Source organism: Leptodactylus fuscus, chromosome 5 (assembly GCF_031893055.1).
Source record: "Leptodactylus fuscus isolate aLepFus1 chromosome 5, aLepFus1.hap2, whole genome shotgun sequence".
Taxonomy (NCBI): domain Eukaryota; kingdom Metazoa; phylum Chordata; class Amphibia; order Anura; family Leptodactylidae; genus Leptodactylus; species Leptodactylus fuscus.
The window spans coordinates 19,585,491-19,608,613 of record NC_134269.1 but is presented as its reverse complement, the minus strand read 5'-3'; the positions used below and the strand labels follow the sequence as shown (position 1 = coordinate 19,608,613).

The window sequence follows — 23,123 nt, the reverse complement described above, 5'->3', positions numbered from 1 at the left end:
TTTCCGTGCAGACCCAAAAAAAGGAAAGACGAAAGCTTGCGTGAACCTTGCATAACATGTACTTTTTACTGTACAGAGAAAGCAAAAAATATAAAAAATATACAAATGCAATTTTTTTCCCCCTACTTTTCCACCTCATTCAGGATTTTATCCAGCTTTCGAGTACACCATCCAGAGGACTATCATGTCAATGAATTTCTTCAGGATCCCTCTTTTCCACTTACCACCTCTCTCTAAATAATTCTCAAGACAAACTGAGCTTTACCTTTAGGCTAGATTCATACAAAAGTAGTGCAAAAGCGGCTGTGAAAATCATCCGTTTTTCGCGGCCACCTTGCACCCGAAGGATACCTGTTTTCACGGATCCCCCACAAACATTTCAGTGTATGGAGGAATCTGTGAAAACGGCCAAAAATAGGACATGACCAATATTTTGACGGTCTGTGATACGGACCATGAAAATAAAATGTGAATACCCCCCCCCCAATCACTGACAGGTGAAATGAACGCTGCCTTTTTAAGACTGGTGCTGGAAATGCCAGTCTTAGTAAATGGGCCCCATTATGTGATGGAAGAAATATAATCGTTCCCACCTCTTTTGTCACCCTGTGGTGGGATGAGCAGTCTCCATGTCAAATAGTTCTTGCCTATGTAAGAGCCTTTTACACGGTAGAAAATAAAGAGGAATTCGAGGCACAAATCCAGATGAAAGGGCCTAATAATCAGGGAATCTCGAGTCATGGACTCCGTGGCTGAATTAGCCGTGGGACCGCTGTAAGATTGATCAGGATGCTTTGTTTTTCTGGGTCCTGCTGCAACCTTTGCCAGAATCTGGGTGGAATCTGCTCACATTCTTACGTGTGAACACCCCCTAATACTGGAATAGGAAAAGCAAACCCCTTCTCAAGACTTTATGAAAGATATACCATATGGTCACTTCTTATTCATAGTTGGCTACTGATGTGCAATAGTATAACTTTACAATAGTATAACTTTACAATAGTATGTGCAATAGTATAACTTGTATAGTATAATAGTATGTGTAATAGTATAACGTTGCAAGAAACTGTTCCACATTTCTTTTTAATGTAGATCGCGAGCTCCATACCGGGCTCACAATGTACATTTTCCCCTATCAGTATGTCTTTGGAGTAGGAAGGAAATCCACGCAAACATGGGTAGAACATACAAACTCATTGCAAATCTTTGTTGTTCCTGACAGGATTTGAACCCAGGACTCCAGTGCTGCAAGGCTGCAGTGCTAACCACTGAGCCACTGTGTTGCCCCTTTTAACCTTATTCTTTAGATTTTGTTCAAAAACTGATGCTGAATTCCAATGGCTAAGAGTACTTGGCCTCCAAAAACATTGCTATTCATGGTATGATTGTGTCATGATTTAGTCTGGTCCCCCAATGAAATAAAGCAAACTGTGATATCAATGATGGATTGTTCAGAAACCAAAATAATACCTTGAATGTAATGTGAAGTTTTATTTTAAATTAAAACTAAAAGAAAGTAATTTTGATAGGATAAACGAGTGACGGAGAGGAAGCGCTTACTATGTGCTTAAAGCATGCATTTATTTCTTCATGGTCCCTGATCAGCCATTCAGGGGCCTTTTAGTGGGTACATCTGTGCCGATTTTATATACAAGACATCCTAAAGGAGCTTAAAGGCCTTATTTATATATAAGTGATTACATGTGCTGTTTCTGAGTAGTAGAATGGATATTATTCAATGCAATGGAGAGTGATGGAGAACACAAGGCCACCTCTCTGCTGAGAATGGCAGACACTGTATGCTTAGGATGGAGAGGATCCCAGCTATTTGCTGTTCATATTAAGTCCTATGGACATATCATTATTTCTCAAATATTAAAACCCTTCCAAGGACACTTTCAGACAACAAAAAATTTGTGTTTGTAAGCCAAGACCAAGAGCGAGACCAAACACAGAAGTGTTGCAAATCTTTCCATAGAATTTCTCTCTGTACAGGATCTGCTTCTGGTTTTGGCTTACAGATACCAAATACTGCCCATGTGAAAATGGCCTACAGCTAAGGGTAAGTTCAGACGGGGGTTTTTGGTCCGGAACCTGAGGCGGAGGCTGGCTCCGGTTCCAGACCAAAAACCGGGTAGACGTGACTGAAAGCCGATGCATTGCACCAGCATCCAGCCGCGCGCACCACTCCAGATTAAGCCCAACAAATGGGCCTAGTCAGAAGTGTCTTCAGGCGGAATCGTGAGGTGAAACGGCCTGAAGAATGAGCACCTCACTTCAAAAAGACCCAAGAGGCTCCCATTGATTTCAATGGGAGCAATCTTTTTGGTCAGGATTTTGAGGCGAATATGAACTCAAAATCCTGACCAAAAAACGCCGTGTGAACTTACCCTAACGCTACAAGGTGAGACGATACTGCTGACTTTCTGTAGAGTTCTCCTGCAAGCCGCCAGGACAAATATCACCCCGAGATTGGTTTGTTTCCGTGCAATTCTCTGCTGGTTCTCTGTGGCTTTCAACCTTTGCTTCACAGGTTTATATAAGAATTTAGTCTCAGCACGTGAAGGAGACTTGCTGAAATCTCATCCATAGAGCTGCTACTATAAATTGCAGCAAGTTAGCTGCTAGTGGGTGTATGACAGCTTAGGGCTAATTCACACATCTGTTTTTAAGGATGCATGATGTCTCTGAATTTTGGACAAGACGCGATCCTACTCATTTTTTGGGCCGTCTTCTGTTCTGAAACAAATGTCTTATATATTCTATATTTAGGATAAGGACACACATAGAGAGACACAGCTAAAAAGCACTGCAGAAAAATATAGCAAACCCAAATATTTCACTGCATTTTTCCTTGCTTTTCCCCGAAAACCATAAATGTTGCATTGCTGTAACGTGGATGCTTAGTCTTATTCAGTCTTTTTAAGTTATTTGTATATAAATGTTTGAGGTTAAATGTACACGATCGTAGTGGGTTACTGTCCCCATACTGATCTGAAATCCACATTCAGTAGGTCATCTGCCATCATTTGTATAATCCCCTACACTTGTCTGTGCCGCAAATGAGGCCAAGAATAGGACATGCTTCATAATTTGCAGCCCTTGTATGTGGCACGGACACACAGCTACAAATACTACTGCCATGTCTATGGATCAACAGAAATGAATGGGCCCATAATATTACCTGCAATTGTTATGGTCATGTGCATGAGGCCTTACTGTGTAAACTCCTTATATTGCCCCATACCAAAGAGTCTAAAGTGGACCATACATAATAAATACCTCTTAGGGTAGGTTCACACAGAGTTTTTTGGTCAGGGTTTTGAGGTGAGGCTGTATTCGCCTCAAAACCCTGACCATAAAGATGGCTCCCATTGAAATCAATGGGAGCCGCTCAGGTTTTTTTCCGGGCGCCATTTCTTCCGGCTCCCGAAAAAAAGAAGCGAAATGCTCATTCTTCAGGACGAGTTGCCTCGCGATTTGGCCTGAAGACACTCCCCCCTCCGGACTAGGCCCATTCATTCGGCCTAATCTGGAGCAGAGTACACGGCTAGATGCCGGTACAGTGCACCAGCTTTCAGTCGTGGCTAGCCGGTTTTTGGATCAGAACCTGTGGATCGGAACCCTGTGTGAACTTACCCTATTAGTCTCCGCCTCAGGTTCCGATCCACAAAACTCAGTGTGAACTTACCCTTAGCTGGTAGCTATCTTACACAATTTACCTATACATGTGCACAGCTGAGCATGCAAAGGTTTCTGAAAAGCGAGAAGGTAGACAGTCTCTGCCATACAGTTCTGGTGGCGGCGTATCTTCCAGAGAACAAAAGAATTGGCCATGTTGAAATCTAACATGCCTGATGCTTCTCTACATCTGCTGCCAGGGGAGAGCTGAGAGGACCACATACAAGATAGATGGTGGCCCCGTCCCACAAAAATTGTAGGGTTCAGCCATACATGTAAGGAGTATGGCCATCATATGAGATGTGCCATAAATTGTAGAATGGCAGTCATTTGCTCAAAATGTAATAATTTCATTCACTGCAATTGGAAATCCCATGCAATGCAGGTAACTGAATGGTAGCTAGTCCTATAATAAAGAGATGAGATATCGTCCTGCTGAACTTACATTTTAATCTTACCGTCCGGACTCACGTGTGACTTTAACATGACAATGAAAGTTTAATACCGCAGAAAAATCATCCGTCTCTCCCTCTTTGTCTTGTCTCTATTTTGCACTTCTACTTCTCTTTCTCTCTGCCCTCTGGAGGGGATTCTGCTCACGTCAGCAGTCGGCTCACACCATTTGCCATGTGTGCCAGGGTGACACCATGCCAGGGTAGCACCGTCTGTTACCGTGGTAACCCTCCTCTCTTCCCCAAACCTTTCCAACCCTGCCAGAGAAATCCAGAGAGAAAAAGGAAGAAGAGAGGAGGCCTAGAGAGAAATGGGTGTAAAGAGAAATATGGGCAACGGCAGAATAGATGGGGGATGGCATCATAGGGTGATAATTAAGATATAGAAAGGCAAATGTATAACATGAGGACATACCACGTTAACCTGTCATCCTGACAAGGAAACGAAGGGTTAACCATCCTGCATAGCTTCTGTTAAAGAACAAGGCTATCACAATTGGAGAAGGGGTGAAATCGCCCTTTGGTGTACAAATCTCTGTGACTGCCCCATTCACGTTGCAGAAATCCATGTGCTTGGTGCCAAAACAACCCATTCACATAGACGACGGAATTGATTTTCAGCTGTAGAAATTTCTGCAAATCTGCTGCATGTGAATATAACATCAGACTGCACAGATCCTGGTCGTATCATAGTAGATATGCAGAGGTAGGGATTATTCACATGTCTTCTTTTAGGGAACGTGTGATATCCATGGACGGAACGCCATCGTGCCCATTTTCATGTTCGGTGATGTTTGTGGCCGACCTGTTCTTTTGCCGTTCTTCTCTATGTCTCTGGGTGCGCAGGTTCTGACCAGTGGTCTGTAGACAAAGACATTGTGATAGGGAATGTAGATGGTCAGTCCTAAATGGGACAGTCACTAACAATGTAAAGCACTGTGGAATATAATACAAGTAATCCCAATAAATAAAGGATTATAGATATGTGCATCCATTGATTTTATTGGGTGCGTAGTCTTGGCCCCACATTACGGAAATGTAGCAGAAAGAAAAAAAAACACAGCGTTTTATATTACCAACAAAGTGAATGAGATTCTGGCGAATCCCATCTGCACATTGGGGGGAGGACTGTGGAAAAGCTGTGTTTTTGAAAAAATAATTTTACCTGCAGAAATGCAATTGTTTTCTCTATAGATTTAATAAGCAAAGAAAACTCAATGAGAAAAGCCCAGCAGAAAAGTACACAACGCGTTTCCACTGAGTTTTTGTTCCTGCTGCATTAGTTAGCTGCATTTCACTCTGTGGGGATTAACATGGACAACACACACTCTCCAAAAGTAGATGGGTGACTAAGCCTTAACTGGGGTGTTCATAGTGACATGTCCTATTGTGTCACGGGACTGGAGACTATATAGTTTGTAATATACATAGGGTTAAGCCAATCTTGAGATTTCAAGATCGATTTTAAAATCCGATTTCCGATCATTTTCCAGCTGATCCCGACTGTGAAATTTGCTCGATCGCCGATCGGAATCCGATCTTTTCCGATCCCGATCCTCAACCCTAGTCAATGCTTCTCTATGGGAAAAGTCACTTTTAGGGTTAAGCCAATCTTGAGATAACCTCCGATCTCGATCCCGCTGGAAAAGATCGGGTCGTGAAATTTACTCAATCACCGATCGGAATCCGATCTTTTCCAATCCCGATCGCTCAACCTTAAATATACAGATATACTAAATGTGTATGTAAGTTATGTATCCATCCCAAAGACGCCCCATCCACATCAGGCAATCCAGACCACAAAATCTGCTCTGTACCATGTTTGGACCAGGAAACCAATGTACAGATGGAATATTCTGGTCTGCATTTCCCCATGTGCATCGGGCCTTTTTGAGATAAATTCATACGTACACATTTAGTATATCTGTATATTACAAACTATATAGCCATCAAGTATCCCGAGTCAAGGCAGTGTGGAAAAACGTTGTGCAAAAGGTAAATGCACATGGCTAGATTCACAATGCTGTAATACATATGTCCACAATCCATAGGCCATCTTACAGCCCCTACCCTGGTCCTGACCTTACAGTATCACTGAGATCTATCATTCAGCTATGAGAGGGAACATTAGACCTTAGGCCAGGACAGGATTTGTGTCTATAATACTATCTGTATAATACAGACTTATTACAGCCTAACAGTAAAACATCTAATGAATATATCTCCACAGTAAATGACACATCCTATGATGATTTAGTACCGACGATGGTTTTATATACAGCCTAATTAAAATCAATGCTCCTGTGTCTTAGGTTTGCCCCAGGGGCGACAGTCTGCTGCCAAAATCAATATAGAAATGGATCGTTTGAGAATAGAAAAAAGAAGTTTGTTTTTCTTTGTCATTAAAAAGCACATCTCTCCTTTACTGAGTCCTGCATTGCAGCTTCAAGGGGATAGACCTGGACTGCAATACCAGACCAGACCATCCACAGCAGTGGAGATAAATGGGCCGACTGTAGCTCCATAGAGAACCATAGAAACTCCGGTCTCTGCTGTAAGCCTGAGGCCACGTTTACTTTGCTGCACTTCTAATAAGGAAAATGGTCAGTCTAACTTCTTTGAGTTTCCACCAGGTGGCCTTGTAGGAAAAACTAAGATAACCAGCTCCAGTCAGAGGCTTGAGATAGACACCACATTCCCTTTATGAGCCTTGTCAGGTTGCAAAACAATGTATGTTGCAGTCTTGTGCTTACTGATGGTGGCCATAGTGAGGTGTCCTATATGGAATGTTTGGGGTTTATGTTACATTTGGGGGATTTATGTGTTTTGCAAGATGAGTGGACAATGGAAATTATTCATAGAACCCCCCCCCCCCCCCCCCAAATTCTTAAAATATGCAGATCTATAAAGGAATCACTACCACCAATGGCCACCAGGTAGCACTCCAGAAACTTCTGGTCAAATAATAGTATTATTTTATATAGTACCGTATATACTCGAGTATAAGCCGAATTTTTCAGCCCAGTTTTTGTGCTGAAAAACGTATACTCGAAACTTATACTCGGCTTATACTCGAGTCAGCAAAAAAAAAAAAAATTATTTATTTTTATGAGGGGGGGGGGGGGGGTCTATGACCAGCCACAATATTAATGTATAGATAGAATCTCCCATAAAATAGTACAAAAACATAAATAAATAAAAGATTTAAAAAATATATTAAAAAATAAAAGTTCTAAATCCCTCCTTTCCCTAGAATACATGCAAAAGTAGAAAATGACTGTGAAACACAAACACATTAGGTATCCCTGAGTCTGACAGTGCCCGGTCTACTGAATATAGGGGATCTGCAGTGCTCCTGTTCTGTCGGGAAGGGGTTAATAGGAGCGCTGCAGATCCCCTATATTCAGCCAGGCTGAATTCCAAGTGGGGGAAGAAAAAACAGTCCTCAAGCTCAGGGAAGAGGCAGACAGACAACCAAAACACCCCCTCGCCTTTCCCAGCAACTACTGCACCCAAAATCTCCGACTATTTTAATTTTTGAAATTTTCCAGTAGCTGCTGCATCCCCCCCCCCCTCCCCAGGCTTATACTCGAGTCAATAAGTTTTCCCAGTTTTTGTGGTAAAATTAGGGGCCTTGGCTTATATTCAGGTTGGCTTATACTCGAGTATTTACAGTAATTTGTACAACAATTTGGACAGTGTACTGTTTGTGCTCCATGCTAAGCGAAGGAAGTCTCCATTATTGCTGAGATTTAATACTACTAGTATTTCTAAGTTACTCCTTAGTAATAATCTGTATAGTGAGATTTCATTAAAGATCAGAGGATTGGAGTTGTAACCTGTCCTTGTATATCAAGGAACCGCATTATCAGAAATGTCCTACCATACTTTCATTACAAGTGAAAGCAATTTAGATAAAAGGTAAGAACAGATACAGAGAAGTGTTAGGAAATAAGCACCTGAGTACAGTCAGAGAACAGAGCAGCAAGGTCCTTGTAATGTATGTTAATAAATGATGAAAATGGTGCAGAGATACTATTGTAGCGACGACTAGAACATTGGACTAAACTCACTGCATCTTTGGGGCAACTTGGCAAGTCGAGTTTGGGATGAAATTTTTCAGACTTGCTAGATGTGTGAGTGTGGCAAGGAAACAGGGGATTGCTTAAAGATGCCAGGAATGTGCCAAAACTGTGTTGTATAATTTTGTCTTGAAGCAACTTAACTAAAATGGGGTATAAACTTCCAAACAGTCTAAAGATATATCAGATTTACTATCCAGAGTCATGCCATATACCACATCCTATCCTACTACTCCTTATATCCACCCCCATATTCCTCCCTTCTATTCCTTACATCCATCCTCTATATTCTCTCCTACCACTCCTTATATAAAACTCCTTACATCCTCCCATTACATCTCCTACTACTCCTTACATCATCCCTCTATATATCTGACTACTACTTCTTATATCCTCCCCTATATCTCCTCCTATTACTCCATATATCCTTTCGTATATCTCCTCCTATATCTCCTATTACTCCATATATCCTCCCCTATATCTCATCCCAATACTCCATATATCCCCTCCCTATATCTCCTATTACTCCATATATCCTCTCCCTATATCTCCTCCTATTTACTTCATATATCCTCCCCTATATCTCCTCCTATGACTCCATATATTCTCCTCCTATTACTCCATATATCCCCTCCCTATATCTCCTATTACTCCATATATCCCCTCCCTATATCTCCTCCTATTACTCCATATATCCTCCCCCTATTACTCTATATACCCTCTTCTATATTTCCTCCTATTACTCCATATATCCTCCCCCTATATCTCCTCCTATTACTCTATACATCCTCTCCTACATCTCCTCCTATTACTCCATATATCCTCCTCTATATCTCCTCCAATTTACTCCATATATTCTCCCCCTATAACACCATATATCCTCTCCTATATCTCCTCCTATTACTCCATATATCCTCTCTATATCTCCTCCCATTACTCCATATATCCTCCCCCTATGTCTCCTCCTATTACTCCATATATCCTCTCCTATATCTCATATTACTCCATATATCCTCCTCCTATATCTCTATATATCCTCTCCCTATATCTCCTCCTATTACACCATATATCCTCCCCCTATATCTCCTCCTATTACTCCATATATCCTCTCCTATATCTCCTCCTATTACTCCATATATCCTCTCTATATCTCCTCCTATTACTCCATATATCCTCCCCTATATCTCCTATTACTCTATATATCCTCTCCTATATCTCCTCCTATTACTCCATATATCCTCTCCTATTACTCCATATATCCTCCTATATCTCCTCCTATTACTCCATATATCCTCTCCCTATATCTCCTCCTATTACTCCATATATCCTCTCTATAGCTCCTCCTAATACTCCATATATCCTCTCCTATATATCCTCCTATTGCTCCATATATCCTCCCCCTATATCTCCTCCTATTATTCCATATATCCTCCCCTATATGTCCTCCTATTACTCCATATATCTGCTCCCTTTATCTCCTATTACTCCATATATCCTCTCTATATCTCCTCCTATTACACCATATATCCTCCGCTATATGTCCTCCTATTACTCCATATATCTGCTCCCTATATCTCCTCCTATTACTCCTTATATCCTCTCTATATCTCCTCCTATTACACAATATATCCTCCCCTATATGTCCTCCTATTACTCCATATATCCTCCCCTATATGTCCTCCTATTACTCCTTATATCCTCTCTATATCTCCTCCTATTACACAATATATCCTCCCCTATATGTCCTCCTATTACTCTATATATCTGCTCCCTTTATCTCCTATTACTCCATATATCCTCTCTATATCTCCTCCTATTACTCCATATATCCTCCCCTATATGTCCTCCTATTACTCCTTATATCCTCTCTATATCTCCTCCTATTACACAATATATCCTCCCCTATATGTCCTCCTATTACTCTATATATCTGCTCCCTTTATCTCCTATTACTCCATATATCCTCTCTATATCTCCTCCTATTACACCATATATCCTCCCCTATATGTCCTCCTATTACTCCATATATCTGCTCCCTTTATCTCCTATTACTCCATATATCCTCTCTATATCTCCTCCTATTACACCATATATCCTCTCCCTATATCTCCTCCTATTACTCCATATATCCTCCCCTATATCTCCTCCTATTACTCCTTATATCCTCTCTATATCTCCTCCTATTACACAATATATCCTCCCCTATATGTCCTCCTATTACTCTATATATCTGCTCCCTATATCTCCTCCTATTACTCCATATATCCTCCCCCTATATCTCCCTTATATACCACATGACTGGCACGTTACTGAATACATGATTTTGCTGTATGTGAACTGGGAGCAGAAATAGAAAGTGCATTTGTGCTTTTGATGGAATTTCTTTAGAAGCGGGAGCCTGTGGGGGAAAACTCGTGATGTTCTAATTTCTACAGAAACAATGTTAATACAAAACAGAAATGGAATCAGACTATGATGTTGAACACAGAGGTCATAGAAAGTGTTACCACACATTAGTGCTTGTCTCGTCTATACTGAAGTCTGTAGTCTCATTATATATTAGAATGTAAGCTCTGTAGACCAGCCATATTACATAGAGAAATCCAAGACTGTGGCTTCCTCACCTCCGTATGCACAAAGTATGATATCTGTCAACGTGAATATTCTGCATTAAAGAATGACGTAAACTAGGCTTTTTATGTATCGGCAAGGACTGGCCCCTAACCTTCTTGTCGGAGTAGTCAGAGAACTATTTTGCTTCTCATTATTCACAAGATTCATAAATATTTGCAAATTAAAAGATCAGTTAAGGCCTGTTTAATGAGGAACTAATTAGACTTTGGGTTATATCTAATGTGTTTGTACTTGTTCCATTAAAACTAGGGCACCATCAATCAGTGTCTGTAACTGATACTGCAGGGTAAGGAGCGTTTCTGTGCTGCATATACAAATATGTGCTTATGTGTCTGCCTCTGCTACATATTCATCTTGTATCTTAGTTCTAACCACTTGACTTGCCCGAAGTGTCATTATATAGCATACTATGTTGGTAGTGGTATATAGCTGGTAGGTTAAGGACTTCGATTGTGGAATGTATTATTTCTGGGGTATAATGCAGAGCTGAGTTGCAGCTTTCTGGCTGAAGACGTATCTCAAGGTGACACATGAAAGGATTGGACTTGTCATTGTGCTGCGTTCACAGTGGGTTGCTATAAGAAGTGAAGAGCTTCCAAAAGGGCCACAATCATGTTGCACGAAGGGCCCAAAGGCTTATCCTTCACATAAAAGAGCATTAGGTCTGTACAGATGATGATAGTATGGCAAGGACCCCAGAATGGGATAATTGTAGGTGCGCTCATCTCAGTATGTATAACATACCTCAATGCACACAATGGACAATGATGGGAGGATTTTGGTAAATGTTCTGCTTAAAGGCCCAGGAGCATTAAGCTGTGTCTCAGAGTATATGTTATTATTTTGTTAGGGTTGAGCCGATCTTGAGATTTCAGGATCGATTTTAAAATCCGATTTCCGATCATTTTCCAGCCGATCGTGAAATTTGCTCAATCACCGATCGGAATCCGATCTTTTCCGATCCCAATCGCTCAACACTAGTCAATGCTTCTCTATGGGAAAAGTCAATTTTAGGGTTGAGCCCATCTTGAGGTTTCAAAATCCGATTTCCGATCATTTTTCAGCCGATTCCGATCGTGAAATTTGCTCGATCGCCGATCGGGATCCGGTCATTTCCAATCCCGATTGCTCAACCCTATATTTTATATAGCAAAATGTAGGGTCTATATACTTATATATGTATAGGTACCCACATGTTGCAGAAAAGCTTTTTTTGTTGCAAAACGTGCAGCTTCCTTTATATTTTCCATTCCTTTTTAAGCCACTCTTGACTTTGGCGCCATGAAAACAAATGCAGCAAAATTTCAACAAAAACGTAGCTCAGCCTAATAGAGTCAACTTCAGTGACCCCATAAAATCTCATCCTTGTGTTTGGGTCTTGTGTGTTCTCGATTGTTTCCCGATTTTAGTGACTGTCTCCATCCATCTAGTTGTCCTCATCCTCTCCTCTGATCATTAATGTAAATTCCAATAAGCAGGATCTGTAGGCATATTTGTACACAGATACAGTCATATACACCAATTTCATCCATTTAGCTACTCTGCCACCTCTTTCCTATATTCCACATCCATCCATTAGGACTAATCCCCAGCTGTACGATGCGCCTTACAGTTGCTGGTTCCTTAATACCTCTGTCCTGATGCATTTATCTCTCTAGTCATGAGAAATCCATTACAAGCACCTGTTCAATATCACCCCAGTGCGGGGTTAGGGGACACTAGCACTACAGAAGGGGCATACAAGGATAGCCAAGACGTAGGAGCTTTGCTATAAAATAAGAGTAAAGTATACGCATGGTGTAACTTACAGCACCATGTCATACAAATATCACTACAGCTTATAAAGTAACAAACTATTTTAGTCTTACGTGGATTATATTCCTTTTATTCCTTTCAAAAATTATATGTTTATATTTATCTCTATTCTAGTATTAATCGTTATATTATATATCCAAAAATTAAAAAAATTAAAAATAATTTTCTCATTGTTGCTCATTGTTGCTTGATGCTTTTCTAATTTCATTTCAATTTAAGTTTCTAAACACACACACATATATATATATATATATATATATATATTTTTTTTTTTTCCTCTCTCTCTCTCTATATGTATATGAGAGAGATATACATCCATGCATATATATATATATATATATATATATATATATATATATATATATATATATATGAGAGAGCGTGTTTTACATTGTTTACATTGTTAAAAAATAAAAATCTTCAATATTCTGTCGTAATGGAAACTAAATTTTTAGCTCCATTTACACACAAACTAACATATCTGCCGTTCAGTTTGACAATACTCGCACCACTTTCCTCCATCATGTTTAGGGGGTTTCTGCAACTCTTAATCTTCCTATTAGGGGTTCATTATAAGATATCTGGCATGTACCTATTATCTTGGATTTTTTCAAGTGGTGTAAAATACATGTATTCTTCATGAGAAATTAAGAATAACTGGCCACGGTCACACCCTGTAATGCACCGTTACAGAATAACAAGAAATTCCATTGTACCAACAGCCAAATGACTATTTTTGCGTACTTGCATTTCCTAATGTTCCACAACTTATGTAGGTGTGTATTGAGACTGACAAAGTTTAATCTAAATTTCCTTTACTCTATATTGCAAGCTTTAAGACATCGATTGTACTCTTGTATATAAAAATAAGGAGGTTTCCTAAAAGTAATGACAGTCTTTCTAGAAAGCTGTGCACGAGGGTTAGACAATGTGATGTATAACATTTATATACTGTAAAATATGTTTTCATGTAAAACCATGGCAGGATGTCTTTTTATAGGAGATATGCATGTTACTTGAGCTCTTATATGTTCAATGGACTGATATGTTACATATTTAACGCATAGGATTATATTTAAAAATTGACCAAACGCTCCTATGTGAAGCTGCAAGTGAAAATGTAGACGTAAAAATTTATGGAAACAAATATCTATATATATATGTACTGTGCGTGCAGAAATGTAGGATATTTCTATATAACATATTTATTAGGGTTTTCCCCTTATATATGGTAATTGAGGATGGATGTGTGTATATTTTACAAGCCCTATATATTTAAGAATCTGTAATAACACTGAATGTGATGTATGTTATGGTCGTATGTTATATACATGAATTTTAACATAGTATGAAGATATAAAAAGTGTATAGGTTTTGCATATCTTGTCGGCACTTTAATACTTCTCTGTTGGCAAGAGGTGAATATCGGTTTGTGGTTAGATTTATGGAAGCCTATTAGCGAAAGGCAAGAAAGATGAATAAAGCAAATAGTGTCAATACAGGTCTATAAGTTCTGTGTAAGTTTCCGTACATTAAAGTCCACATTGTTACATGACCTGACAACGTTCTCCTCGGTTATGAAATAAAGCAGGACGGGTATGCTTTGTGGATGAGTAGTCGGTCGGAGGGTGAAAGCAAAAGGGAAGGAAAAAACATGTTAATAATAAGGGTGTAAGGAGTGAATAAAGAGAAGCCGGCGATGTTTTAGGAGAAAATTCTTAAAGCGAAGAAGATAATTAAAAGTCTTAAGTCACTTAATAAATGCGACATAACTGTAACAAGGCAGAGAGAAACAAACAAAAAGAAACAGCAACCTACGGAATATAAGCAAGCAAAAACTGAAATAGTTCTAAAAGAAAATCTGCACGTTCTTACTAACCCGTACGAAATAGGTTAGCCAAAAATGTGGGTTTTTTTTTTTCCTCCGAATAATGTAGTCCTGAAACTTAAGGAAAAAAAGTGTCGGCAATTTATAAAGCAAACAAGGCTCCCTTACGGACTAGAACGAAGAAAGAACGGTGAAAGTTACAAATGTGGTAGTCTATAACGGAATGAGTTAAGCAATGAGAAAAATCGAGAAGAAATCAGCAGAAAGCTGAGAAAATCCACCTAGAAGCATTAGGAGGGGGAAAAATAAGGAAGCAAAGAATAAAAATAAGCAGTAAAGGGTTAAGAGAGGAAGAACTGGAGGTGTTAAGAAAGAGCAAATACATCAAAGAAAGAACGAGGAAAGTGGAAAAAAATGAAAAGGGAAATTCGGAGCAATAAATGAATAAAAAAAAAAGTGATGGCAAACGTGAAATGATAAAGAGAAAGAAAGCTGTAAAAAAAAAAAAGGGGAAAAAAAGGAAAAAAGGAGCAAATTCATATAATGATAAATATGTGTGTACATATAATATATATATATATATATATATATATATATATATATATATAATCTTTTCTAACTCCTTTATAACTTGGGATAAATATATAGAGTTATCTTTGAGGAAAAGATTACAGAAAAAGAACTTCCTACTACAATGAACAAAGTAAACTGTTGAGAGCAGGAAAATGACTACCTGTATGTTAATGGGAAAAAAGTCGAACTATACGTATGTGGTATAAAACCTATTGCACAATTTCAATCAACGCATAAAAAAGTCCCGTCAATCTATAAACAAGTCTCAATAGGTCCGACATACAATGGAAGATAAACAAATGCGCATAAAATGAAAAGAGAAGAGAAGGAACGAAGGTCAGCGCGGGCATGTGCGGCTACCTTCTCCAGCACCCGAGGGGTTAAAGTGTGGAGTGTGGGATAGTAGGAAGAGAGAGTGTACAAGGGAAAATGAAAAAAATCTGGAAATACAGGAGAGAGAGATTTACTCTGAAAAAGCAGCGTCTTTAAAATGTGTGACTTGGCTGAAATCTACTGGGCAGTGCCAGCAAAACCGCAGAGAACGAGTGAGCGAGACAGGAGTGGCAGAGAGAAGGAGAAGAGGGAGGAAAAAGGAAAGAGATATTTCATATATCATTTCACTATTAGTACGGGGGGGGGGGAGGTTGTTAACTTTCGGAAGGTATTTTGATGATTACGGTGCTAAGGTATTTCATGGGGGGGGGAGAAGAGAAAAGGAATATATATATGGACAGCAAACAGGCATCTGCTTCATCTCCATACCCCCACACACACACACACACACACACACCATCCCCAGTCATGAGCGACTGTTTTATTTCGTGTGCCAAAACCTGCATGGCAAAATAAATCAAAAATAAAAAATGAAACCAAAATAAATAAGACAAAAGATAAACTCGCCAGAACGGAGCAGGCTGCAACTCTTTGTCTCCTGAATTTAAAGAAGTAAAGTGTCAAACTTTTGTGTATGCTTTATTATTATTTTTTTTTAAGTTGTCTGTTTTGGCAAAACGTTTTTGTGCCTTCAATATTTTTTTTCACGCTCTCGCTCTTCGCTCTACACCTCCCTCCTCCCTTCCCTCTCTTTCTCTCTCTCTCTCTCCCCTCCCTTTTTCTCTGCTATTGGCTAGCTTCTTCAGTTCACTTTGCCAAAAAGGTGGGTCTGTACGAATCAGTCTCTCTCTCTCTCTTTTTTTTTTTTTTCCTCTCTCTTTTCCCTGGCATCGATGCTGGCCACCAATTCAGCACGGAGAGTGAAAGCAGGAGAGAGGGGGAACGAGAGAGAGAGAGAGAAAGAGAGAGAGTTTAAACAGAAAGGAAAAAAAAGCTTTCTCTTTTGCTCGAAACGGCCATTCGGAAAAAAAAAAACATTTTTTTCCGTTAGACTTTTTTTTCTCCCTCCTTTCATTTTGCTATCTTCTATTTTTTATACCGATCTTCAGTATTTCGAATGCATACTAAGAGCATTTCTTTTAATTTTTATTCCATACACCATCCTTTTTTCCGGACGACTTTGTAGTGTCTCCGCTTTCTGTTCACCTGGAATTTTCATCTTCCTTTAACCCCCACCCCCCACCCCCCTTTTTTTTTATAGGCCTTTGACGTTAAGAATTTGGTGTATTTTAGAAATATTATTGCATTTTTTCAAGATTTAGATTTTTTTTTGTACTGCTTCCAAATTTTTACTGTAAGGAACAGTTTGGGGCTTTAGAATTATTTTTCATAGGTAACATTTTTCACATTTTGGTCCCAATTTTCGAATTCAATTGACTTTTTCTGTGTTTAATTCTCTATATACCTGCAGTTACCTATCCACCTCATGCTCTCTATTTCTCTCTCATTCTTATACTGATGAACTCCGAAATTGGATGGTTTTAAATTTCTACAGAAGTTCGATATGACACCAAGAGATGGTAACCATTTCCCCTCTTTCATACTTATTCCCATGATAGTTATACATTGTCACATTCATGTTTTTTTTAAAATCTTTATTGAATAAGAAAATGCTAATATTTTTCCCATATTGAAAAAAGAAAATAAATGTTAAAATGAAGAATTATTGACTCATAATATTGCAATGTATTTTTCTGTACATTCAAAATATGTCATGACTTGCTCCCGTTTTGTTTTTTTTAAACCTATATATTATGTATTTCAGGATGAATTTCACCCCTTCATCGAAGCTCTTCTACCCCATGTGCGCGCATTTTCATACACATGGTTTAATCTCCAAGCAAGGAAGCGCAAGTACTTTAAGAAGCACGAGAAACGGATGTCAAAGGATGAAGAGAGGGCGGTGAAGGACGAATTATTGGGGGAGAAGCCTGAGATCAAGCAGAAGTGGGCGTCACGGCTCTTGGCCAAGCTGAGGAAAGACATCCGGCCAGAGTTCCGAGAGGACTTTGTCCTGACCATCACCGGGAAGAAGCCTCCGTGTTGTGTCCTCTCCAACCCAGATCAGAAAGGCAAAATTCGAAGGATTGACTGCCTTCGCCAGGCAGATAAGGTGTGGAGGTTGGACCTGGTGATGGTCATCCTGTTTAAGGGGATTCCGCTGGAGAGCACAGATGGGGAACGTCTCTATAAGTCGCCCCAGTGCTCCAACCCAGGGCTGTGCGTTCAGCCGCATCACATTGGAGTGTCCATCAAAGAACTGGACCTCTACCTGGCCTTCTTCGTCCACACGCCTGGTAAGTCTTGTAGTTATTGCACCTATTTCACACCTACATCTTGCGCAACCTAACACTCTTAAAAGATCATTATCGGCGATCTGATAATGCCAAGTTGACAGTGTTCCAAGTCAAAGACATCTGTATTGGAACCAAGAAAGACCTGACCATCAGAGGTATAAAAAAAACACCGCCAAAAGCCTATCTCATTGCAGTCTCACTCTAAACTTCAATGTTTTCATCGCCTCAATTATATTTACAGTAGGCCTCAAAAACACATGGGCCTAGCTCTAGATTTGAGAAACACTATATATCCACTTAGGTCTTTCAGGCCTCAACTTCACATTGTACTGTGAAGTCTCTTTTGTGCATACAGTAGACGACAATGAAATTTTCTAAAAATGAATGAACCAGATGTTTGTGAAAAAGAGACTATATCAGATAAGTATATTTATCTATGTTCTATTATTAGCAGGTAATTATCATTACAAACATCAAGGAAACCTCCCACATACATTACAGCTGAACTGTATTAAAATGTATCCGTTAGCCCTAAAAAAGCGTAAGCAGCTGAATACAACAAAGAAGTAATAGATACTTACAGTGGAATTCCTACTTTATTTACATATGCAGGGGGACAGGTGTGCTCTGTACATATATATATATATATATATATATATATATATATATATATATGTATATTAATATATGTGTGTATATTAATATATGTGTGTGTATATTAATATATATGTGTGTGTGTATATATGCATACACACACACGTATTTATCTCTGTATACATACATACATGTGCAAGCACATTTATTTTTGAGTTGATATATAAATTACCTGCCATATTATTTGATAATATAATAAACTACCAAAATTATATATTATTATTATTATTATAATACTTCTTAATGGACAGTAACTGTATGCGCTGTGGGATTTTTTTTTGTTTAATTTTTACCTTTTTAAGTCGCTCATTTAAATATTTAATGTGTATATATATATATATATATATATATATATATATATATTTACATATATCATAGATATTGATACGTAATATATATATATATATATATATATATATATACATATTTTGCATACAGATATGGTAATCTCACCTGATTGTAACCTATACCCTATTCTTTATAATGATAAACACTTTACTTTGTTTGCTTTCTATCCTGTAACTAACTTTTCCATCAACTTCTTATCACTTATTGAGAGTGTTTATTGCATTTCTTTTCTTTATAATACTGAGGAAACATATTTTATTCAGACTTGTTTGCTTGTGTTATATCAAGGTTAACTTTTAAGTCCAGTGTCTTCTTAGTTGAAGTATATATATATATATATATATATATATATATATATATATATATATAGTGTAACTGTTAAATCCAGCTGCTTGAGGTATATACTAAAGTATTCTAAACATTCCTTAGTATATTCTAGACGTAAAAGAAGTGCATGAGAAAAAATGCAGCACATTTGCACTATAAAAAAAAAGTCAATTTGCACAAGATATAAGAAAAATAAAAATTGACTGTACCACTTACAAGTCATTGACATGAGCTCTACACGGTATATAAATCGCTTGTCTTAGTAAACTTAACTTTCATGTCCTTTCGAGGGTCATTTGTCATTAGAATTGACATTTTAATCTACGATTGCTGGATAATGTAAAAATCTCAAGATGTGCAATTGTATTTGACAACATGCTTCACTATGGCATCAGTTCTATATATCACAAATATGGTAACTAGTTAACAGCCATATTCTATAGATTCTATTTGACTCCTTCTAGATCTTCCACAGAGGTAATAAAGTTTTGCCCCAGACAGAGTTTGGCAACCTGAACTCCACAGATTTTAGCTTTGGAAAAAGTGCCACGTCTTTTTACCCATTATATATATAAATTCTCCCAAAAAAAATCACGTCCATCCCGGCCCCATGACTACCAACGACTTCCGCAGGTGCCGCCATCTTGCTTATATTTAGCCTATGCTAAACACACTAGTTCATGTTGAGATTTGTATGGCTCCATGTCAATTTTATATTGGTAGATTACCAACTTTATATTGCAAAAGACGAGAAAGTGAGGAGCAGAACGACTCGAGTATCTATACGTTTTCCACTTTTGTTTATTTTAAAGCCGTATAGAGAAATCTTTAGAGAATTACTGTTGAAAAGTTGTGAAATAATAAGATTTGTGTCACTTTTACAAAGAGGATGCGCAATTCCTGTGGTGAAAGCAAAAAATCATTTGCTGGTTAGAAACGTCAGGAAGGTCAGAGCCCATGCAGAGGAGGACCTGACCTCTGACCTTTCACATGTGTCACGCCATTCCCAACTCTCTGCAGGCGTGCTGATATAGTGTCTGTCATCATGTACAGGACGGACTGTAACATTTATGGCCTCATCAACATCAATTATATCATTATTATACTTTATATAAGTATACGGAGGTAGAAAGACTACTAGACCTCTTCTATAACATATATAGGATGTAAGCTGTAACTACAACAGTGTAATATATAAGAAGAAATATATCTTCTAGGCGTTCAAATAGTAGCTTCATAATAAATAACTATAGTTATGGGATAGTTCATTGTAGGATTATGTAGGATATGTAGGATTGTGAGCTATCAGCTAGTAATGGTGGATCCAGCCATTCTGTGGAGGGTTCAGCAAGTTACCTGTCTATGTAATCCTGACACCACTAAGGAATAGACAACAAACAACACACACCAGTATATTATTTACACTTCAGTCACCCTGGATGAAGAGGGGCAGACTCCAGGTTACATTGGCTAATATCATATTTGACACCATGTGGGCATATTGCAGATACCATAACACTTTTCTGTCTGGATCATCCTGTGGCTGTCACATAAATCTTCCCAATCTATTTCACCCTGGTTAACAAGAGCAGAGTCTATAGCACACAGCTCCTCCTTAATGTCGGTGTCACCCTGTGGTGGGAGGGCCGGACACTACAGCACACAGCTCCTCCTTAATGTCGGTGTCACCCTGTGGTGGGAGGGCCGGACACTACAGCACACAGCTCCTCCTTAATGTCGGTGTCACCCTGTGGTGGGAGGGCCGGACACTACAGCACACAGCTCCTCCTTAATGTTGGTATCATCCTGTGGGGGGAGGGTCGGATACTACAGCACACAGCTCCTCCGTAATGTTGGTATCATCCTGTGGGGGGAGGGTCGGACACTACAGCACACAGCGCCTCCTTAATTTCGGTGTCACCCTGTGGTGGGAGGGTCAGACACTACAGCACACAGCTCCTCCTTAATGTCAGTGTCACCCTGTGGTGGGAGGGTCAGACACTACAGCACACTGCTCCTCCTTAATGTCAGTGTCACCCTGTGGTAGTAGAGTTGGATACTACAGCACACAGCTCCTCCTTAATTTCGGTGTCACCCTGTGGTGGGAGGGTCAGACACTACAGCACACAGCTCCTCCTTAATTTCGGTGTCACCCTGTGGTGGGAGGGTCAGATACTATAGCACACAGCTCCTCCTTAATGTCAGTGTCACCCTGTGGTAGTAGAGTTGGATACTACAGCACACAGCTCCTCCTTAATTTCGGTGTCACCCTGTGGTGGGAGGGTCGGACACTACAGCACACAGCTCCTCCTTAATGTCGGTGTCACCCTGTGGTGGGAGGGTCAGATACTATAGCACACAGCTCCTCCTTAATGTCAGTGTCACCCTGTGGTAGTAGAGTTGGATACTACAGCACACAGCTCCTCCTTAATTTCGGTGTCACCCTGTGGTGGGAGGGTCAGACACTATAGCACACAGCTCCTCCTTAATGGTGGTGTCACCCTGTGGGGGGAGGGTCGGATACTACAGCACACAGCTCCTCCTTAATGTCGGTGTCACCCTGTGGTGGGAGGGTCGGACACTACAGCACACAGCTCCTCCATAATGTCGGTGTCACTCTGTGGGGGGAGGGTCGGATACTAGAGCACACAGCTCCTCCTTAATGTCGGTGTCACCCTGTGGTGGGAGGGTCGGATACTAGAGCACACAGCTCCTCCTTAATGTCGGTGTCACCCTGTGGTGGGAGGGTCGGACACTATAAAACACAGTTCCTCCTTAATGTCGGTGTCACCCTATCATGGAATTAGCAGACACTTAAGCACACAGCTCTTATTTTCTGTCTGCGTCACCATGTAGTGGGAGAAGCAAATACTTTAGCACAAGCTCCACCTTAATATCTGTGTCATATTGTGGTGGGAGGACCAGACACTATAGCACAGAACTACTCCATAAGGTTTGTGTCACCATGTAGTAGGAAGAGCACACCCTATTGCAAACTACACCTGCATTTGTCACCATGCAGTGGGAGGAGCAGCTTCTATAGCGCAAAGCTACTCCTTTGTCTGTGTCACCTTGTGGTGGGAGGAGCAAACCTTATAGCACATCGCTGATACTATCTGTATCACTAACTGTTGGGAAGGACAGACTCTATCTTAACATAGCTCCCTTCTGTATGTATTGCTGAGTAGTGGCAGGGACAGTTTGCATGTTGGTGTAACACAGAGGGTGTGGGCCCACTGTGTCCCTGAATGAATTTGCCTTGGGGCTACTACTAACTGCATTGTCTTAGTGGGACCTTGGATTTAACCCTCTGACTTCCATATAGGGCTATGGACTTAACTGCAGACAAACCACCAGGTCACTTACTAACTCTTGAAGGCGTCTCTTCAGTTACAGCTGCCCAGGCAGGTTGAGAGATGGAGAAGAGAAGGACAAAAGGGGCAGACAGGTCAGGGCAGGCAGAGTTTGTTCAATACAACTAGTCAGGCAAAGAGTCAGAGAAGGCAAAAAAGGATCAGATCAAATCTTCACAGGATCTAAAGAACAAGGAAACAGTTTGCTCAGACACTTTCCCGTGGAGAAAGGTGTCTTAAATATTCCACATGTGCAGGAGATTGGCGGGAAGCAGGCTGCAGAGTCTACAGATTCTTAAAGAGCCAGTGCACCCTACAGCCAAGGACTGGAGCACAGAGCCCATGGTCAGGAAGAAAAGAGCAAAGGGGAAAGTGTGAATGCCAGCCAGCGTGGCCAGGTAACCCTACTCACACTTGTGTCCATCAGGTTAGGAGGACAGGAAATAAAAACCACATCTAACTACAGGTTGTCCAGTTTCTTGTATATGGGAAGTTGTCACATTAATACCATCTGTATTCTGTCTACTATGCTTGTTATCTCTAAATAGAAAATTAATTTCTGACATAAACATGAGCAGCTGAACATGATAGGTCACCAATCCTTATCTCAGAGATTTCACTGCTTCTGTTAACCCATCAGTATCAGAAATCCAACATAACCTAGAAATATGTTATCATAACAATGT

At 39.8% G+C, this 23,123-nt stretch overlaps 1 protein-coding gene across 5 annotated transcripts in view; it reads left to right on the top strand.

The window, feature by feature from the left end:
- The window catches only part of NFIX (nuclear factor I X), a 143,107-nt gene that overhangs the window by 54,994 nt on the left and 64,990 nt on the right, over positions 1–23,123 (top strand). For 4 of the 5 annotated variants that reach the window (XM_075272555.1, XM_075272556.1, XM_075272560.1 and 1 more), the window contains one exon: positions 17,224–17,755. In XM_075272555.1, coding sequence (XP_075128656.1) covers positions 17,224–17,755 — 532 coding nt within the window. Of the gene's footprint in view, positions 1–16,288; positions 16,979–17,223; positions 17,756–23,123 lie in introns of those variants that run through there. The other variant, XM_075272558.1, reaches the window with a different exon arrangement.